General features: G+C 35.2%; 1 protein-coding gene across 1 annotated transcript in view; it reads right to left on the reverse strand.

The window, feature by feature from the left end:
* Nucleotides 1-6,706, reverse strand: part of Pcdh15 (protocadherin related 15) — a 689,792-nt gene that overhangs the window by 353,158 nt on the left and 329,928 nt on the right. The window contains exons 10-11 of the mRNA XM_023723273.1: nucleotides 2,166-2,300; nucleotides 842-991 (exon numbers count right to left, since the gene is read on the reverse strand). Of these exons, the coding sequence (XP_023579041.1) occupies nucleotides 842-991; nucleotides 2,166-2,300 (285 nt within the window). The remainder of the gene's footprint in view (nucleotides 1-841; nucleotides 992-2,165; nucleotides 2,301-6,706) is intronic.

The raw sequence follows: 6,706 nt of genomic DNA on the forward strand, positions 1-6,706 counted from the left end.
GTGCCTGCCAGGCAGGTGCTCTGTTTCCATTTAATAACTATTTATTTGTACTTTAAAGTCTATGTTATTTGAAAAGTGTATGTCTACTTAAAATTTCCAAAACTAAATTATGCTGAATAATGTCTTACATTTTTATTAATTTCACTTAACATTATGGTGGGAAGGCCCATCCACTTTCTGAGAATGACTCAAGTATCTTTTTCATGGCCAAGTAGTACTGCATTGTGTGGAAGTGCCACATTTTCTTTACCTTTCCATCTGCTTACAGAGATAGAAGTGGCTTCCAGGATCTGGTTATCATGAAGTGTCCTGCCATGAACGTGGTTATACATGGACCACTGTACATAGTGTCTTCATCGTTTAGGAGATGTCTAAAGAGATGGATCTGACAAACGCAGAGCAAAATAAAAAGACAGAAGAGAGGAAGCAGGGAGGCAGAACTTTCTGCAGGGGCCGGGTTCAAGAGATGAAGAAGCTGGGAAAGGGCAGAGGAGAGGGAAGGGGAGCAGGAGTGGAGCTGTGCCACCTATGCGCACCGACCCCTGCAGAGAAGGCAGTGCATACTGAAACACACGTACATGAAACGGGCTCAAGGGATGGGAGGAAGGGCGAGGGAGAAAGGGAAGGGAGGTGCGAAAAGGAATCAAGACTGCGGTGCACATGCGCCAGCAGCCCACAGGGCACGTAAACACTGCATACTCCATCGTGTACTATTAAAATAAAAATTAAAAGTAAGCTTGTGAATCATTTTCACTCCTTAATCAAATTCTCCCGCGATGCCTCGTGCCATGCCCAGGGAAGTATCTGCTTTTCCTGTAACTTCCCGTCTGGGGGCAGTTACCTGAATGACGCTGTCACCCGGCCTCATGTCTGTGTACACGTAGATGTCATAGGAAATTGCTGGGAAGGTGGGGGTGTTGTCATTTGCATCCAGCACCCGGATATTGACGACGACGGGCCGACTTTCCTGTACACCATCAAATGCTGTTATCTTTGGAAAAACAACAACAACAACAACAACAAAAAAATACTTAGCAGAGAAGTCATGCAAATATAAGCAGCACTGATTCTCCGCCCACAATTTAATGAGTTTTTATATGTGATTTACAAGTGTAAAAGAGTACGAAGGTGTTTGGTTGATAAAAGGAAGTAATAAAGTGTGATATTACAAATACTCAAAACTGTTTCAGTGTGCGTAGAAGAAATTACTGAGGGTTCTTTTTTTTGTTTTAATTCATTAAAATTCCCAGCATACTGTAAGAAAGGAGATATGCCGAAGGGCTTCAAATGATCCAACCAAGTGGCTTATTTATTTAATTATCATTATCATTATTATTTATTTATTTATTTTTTCATAACCGGGGATTGAACTCAGGCCCTTGCATTTGCCAGGGAAGCACTTGTTCTACTGAGCCATCTCCCCAGACCTTGGCTGATTTTTTTTTAAATACTGCTGATTCCTAACCCAACTACAATTTAATGTTTAGAATATTAATTGGAAACTATTTTCTGCCTTATTTTGTATTCAACAGTTACTTTCTATTGTCCCCATGCATACATGGCTCAAGGAAGTAGGAGCTCTGGATACGACAAATAACATTCTAGTAAATCACACCATGGAACTTTAAAGGGTCTGACGCTGTGTGTTCGTAGTGATATCTTAATTATATCATTAATAGTATAGAACAGCCTGACAAATTAAACTGATGTCATATCCACCCTTGTTCAAGTGATTTCTGAATTTTAATACATGTTTAAGTGTTTTGTTTTGTTCCTGGTACCTGGGATTGAACTCAGGACTGCGCTTGCCAGGCAAGAGCTTATTCTACCGAGTGATCTCCCCAGGCCCTACATGTTTAAGTTTTAAGATTTTCCAGAAATACCGTTCTTCTGCTGGGAAAGTATCTCCAGAAATAACCCTTGAGAAAAATCCTATAAATTGTACCTTTGACTCAGCCCATTCTTCATCTTTATCTTGTATTTTCTTCAAGAACTTGGAAGTAAATGGAATATTTTTTATTTACATATATGGCATATGAATGTATTTCTCTGGTCTTTCCTGGATGTTAGGTTTTTCACTTCAAAACACTGACCTCAACAGTTTTAATCAGACATCTTTCTTGGACACATTCCTACAGACACATGTATATATGAAATCCTTTTACCGAAAAGGTGTAAAATTGCTGCTCTTCTCTGTCAACTGGTTGAAGCAGGGTGAGGTAGCGAGTAATACCCGTCTGGGTCACGGTGAAGACTGATGTGTAATCATTCAGAAAAAGGTGAAGTTCTGGGTCTTTCATCTTAGGGAATAAGTGAAAAACAAATATGACTGATAATGTTAAAGAAATAATGCAGCTCTTTGTCATTTTAAATTAATAATATATATTGATATTCCAAAAGAAAAAAATTGAGTTGAGTAGACAGTTATGCATGCACAAATTGTCCAAAGATAATGATCTATAATGTGGAATACAGAATGCTGAAAAGCTAATGGGAAGAAGTGAAAGAATAAGAAGGAAAGAGTATAAAATAACTCACATGAATATATTCTTGTTACTTAATATTTATGTTTTCCCTACTTCATTGGATTCAAGAGAAAAGAAATAAAAGCAAGAAAAGGAAATTGGAACTAGCATTTTAGCTATATAATTTTGCAATGAATTTATTGGTAGTAATAAACAACATATATGTATATTGCTATTGTGTTTTAACTTAAAATGTAAAAAGAAGTAAAATTGCTTATGTATTATTCATTACCTATAAATATTATGCCTGCTCTTTCTTTTTATGATACTCTAAAGGTTCTCCAAAGAGAAGAGAAACATAGTATTTATTTTAATTAAAATATTTCAGATCGTTTCCCTGAAATAGGATTATATGTAGGATTTTAGCCCATATACCTGTTAAAATAGACTAGAAAAATAATATATGTTTAGGGAAAAATGATTTAAAAATTCAAGACTAAGTTAATTGACATTTGAAAATCTTCATAGTTGGATTGGTTAATAATAAGCTATTCTTTGAAGTTCAGAGAAAGAATAAAGACAGACAATAAGGTGGCTGAGTGGCCGTGCAGGGGGAAAGAAAAGCATTCGGCAAACCACTGAGGGACATTGAGAGAGTGGAGGATTAGGAAGACTAGGAAAAGGAGAAAATGGAATGACACACAGAAATAATGTGTCTTGGTGAATTATAACATCTTTAATAATGTTCATAAAATGATGCAAAATGTGTTGCAATAAAGCCTAGCAGTCCACTATTAAGGGATAAAAGCAAATTGGTATGGTTAATTTAGAGGGAAAAGAAGCTTACATTTAAAAAATTTCAATGCAAAACAAAGAGTTGAAATATTCACTATTATGCTAAAAATGGGGTACACTTTAAATGCATCCCAACGTGCTTGAATGTGTGCATTTTCCAGTGTAATCATGTCTAATACAAATGATTTTGAGATAAATGATTTGAATGAAAATCATGTAACTAAAGAAAGTTATTTATAAATCACATCTCATTCTGTGGTAGCTTCTCTGTATGCAATTTTAAGTTAAGTCCATATGGTACATTTACCCCAGAACAATAAAGAGACTGATAGAATAAATAATTGCTTCCAGCATTCCCTTATAATAAAGTTATCCTGACATTGAAATGTAGAAGTTGAGTGCTTTGCACTGTGAATCTTTCAGTCACCTCATGTGCCTCTCTTTTTTAGCATCAAGAGGCCAGGGAAGGATGTGGATAAAAAGTGTGTTATTTTGTTTAATCAAATATACTAGCTGATTTTTTTGTTTTGTTTTGTTTTTTTGTTTTTTTTTGTTGAACTGGGGATTGAACTCAGGCCCTTGCGCTTACCAGGCAAGTGCTTATTCAACTGAGCCATCTCCCTGGCCCCCCTATACTAGTTGAATTTTAAAAGTTATTTACTCATGAAAATAATACATCTTGAACCACATTCATAAAGATTCTAATTATTTGATTATACTTCAGAATTACTTGTGCTGAAATTTATCAATTTAGAGATGATCAAATGCTAGCACATGATTTCAACCAACAAGAGCTGGAACACGAATGTCTACCATTTTAAGTGTTTTTCCTTAATTTTACCAAATCATCAAGCATTTATTTTGTACTTTTTGTAATCTCTGAGTATGTAAGAAACAGCTCTGTCTCATGTGCATAGTTTACTCATAATCTTAGTAGTCAGTAACACAGCCCAGTGAGTTTTGCTCTTTGATTTCTTTACAAACTACTTCCTTCTTGTTTTTCAAATTCTTCCATCATTTTCTACTTTATACCTTATTCTTCTCTGCTTCTTTTCTTCCACTCAACTATAGCCTCTGCTAGGAAAATTGTTTGACACATTCATTCGTTCACTTGCCGCATGGCTTCCAGCATTTTCATGTGTCAGGTATTATGATAACAAAATGTTGCGCCTACTATTGAGTTGTAAGCAAGTATGTATGCAAACAATAGTAGTGTAATACGGTTCCAAAATAAATAGCATTTTCACAGTTTAGCAATTATTTGAAAATCCTTAAACTTTGTCCAATATTTCTCATATGAAGATAATACACATATTGATATTCTATGAACAGTCCTTCATATTAAATAACAAGAGATACAATACATTTGTAATGCCTAGCTTGAGAATGGAATAATATCTCAGAGAAACTCAGGTTACTGATGAATGTAAAGGAGCTGATCTAACACATAACATTAGCACTACGCGTGTCATATTATAACTCATTCTAATTTGATTTGCATATGTAACTTAATTAAAAAAGAACTCCTGTCATTCACATATACTTAAAAAAGTAACCTTTTTAGGTCAAATTATAACATACATAGATGATATGAGTACCTATCTTGGCAAGCCCTTTGGAATGAAATTTTTGAAAGAAATTCAATAAATTATTATTTGAATTTCAATCTTCAGGTTGTTTTGTAAGGATAACATTATTTTCAGTTGTGATATGAGTGCTTTAAAAACTTTATCATATCTTTTAAAAATATTTTGTGATACTGTCATGCGATATTAATATCAAATTTTAATGGATTCACGTTAACACAAACGAACCTAGTTTTGAATGACAATGTATAAGATGAAAGGTTTTGTTGCTTTAATATGCAACAAATCCAAGAAAGTCAAAAGTTTTACGAAATCCAGACATGAGGGTACATGTTTGTAAGACAATGTGGGATGCCGAGACAAGAGAAATGCAAACTGCAGCCCAGCCTAGGTAAGTCGGATACCTGTATCAAACAGAAATATTAGGGGAATAAGGAATAATGAAATATGACAGTATTGAAAATTCAAATTCTTCCTTTGTCAAATTGCATCCTGATACATAATCTTTTTTTTTAATGTATTTAGGATAGCATCTACAGGGGTTCACTACACAGACTGGACTTGTAGTGATCCTCCTGTTTTCAGCCTCCCAAGCGCTGAGATCACCGGCGCGCACCACCACACCCAATCTCAATTGCCCGCTCAAAGCGCCCCACAGGTGGGGTCAGCACAGCACACCAGGGATCGAATCCTGGCCCCTGCACTCTGCCTAAGCAGGCACTTTAGTCCTCTGAGCTATCAGGCCCACCCTTATGATATATAATCTTAATCTCATAAATATATTTAAATTATATAATGCATAAATTTCACTGTCAAGCTTGATCAACATTTTCGTCTTTGCAAGACCACTAACCACTTGAGACTTATGTGTGCAGAAGTCTCATGGATCAGGATACAAGTAGACAGATAATGTTTTGGCTTAATTTTCCTAGAGAGACTGAAGGTATTATGTAGTAATTATTTGCTGTAAGATGATGATTCAAAGAGTATTAGTAGTGTCAGTCATTATTTATGGAATTACCATTGTTTCCTATTGTGACAAAAGAATTATTTATTTTACCCTGAAATACATATTTTGTATATCTCAAAAGTAAAATAACTTCATTGATATAGACATTGCTTTGGAAGGGTAAAATAAATTCTGACATGCAGGCACAAAACAAGAAATGAACGCACAAACTAAATGCATATACAAATACAGTGATACATAAAATCTGCACAAAAGATAAACAAAAGCATTCCATCTTAAATAATTGTTTTCAAATATATAATCTAACTGGATTTGACACCAGTTTGGGATATCCAATGGGAATCAAAAATGCTAAGACACATATTATAAGCCTGTTCATATATGCACATGTACAACATACATACACATCTGTACATTCATATTACCTGTGTGTATGTATATATGTCCACGCATACACTTAAAAATCACAAAGAATAACAGGAAATGAGTAAAGGTGATTCTACCATGCCTTTAACCCTGGATTTTTGGAGGTTAAGGCAGGAGGATTGCTGTGAGTTCAAGGCTAGCCTGAACTATATAGCAAAATCCCTGTCTCAAAAAGACAAAAATAAATAAATATTAATTTCAATCTGACAAATTTAACTCATAATGCTAGCCTGAACTACATAGTTTGAATACAATTGTTTGATAAAAATTTGGAACAATTTAGAAAGAATTCTATGATTAAGTACATAATGAAGAATTGTGAACTTAAGGGGGCTTACAGTTTAGCTCAGTTGTTTAAGCGCCTGCACGGGCAAACCCAGTGCAGGGGCCCGCTATTTGATCCCCAGTTCCAAATGCCTTACCAAACCCGCCCTTAAGGCAACATGAGCCAGCATCCTTCCACC

This window comes from Octodon degus, unplaced genomic scaffold (assembly GCF_000260255.1).
Source record: "Octodon degus isolate 3935 unplaced genomic scaffold, OctDeg1.0 scaffold00005, whole genome shotgun sequence".
Taxonomy (NCBI): domain Eukaryota; kingdom Metazoa; phylum Chordata; class Mammalia; order Rodentia; family Octodontidae; genus Octodon; species Octodon degus.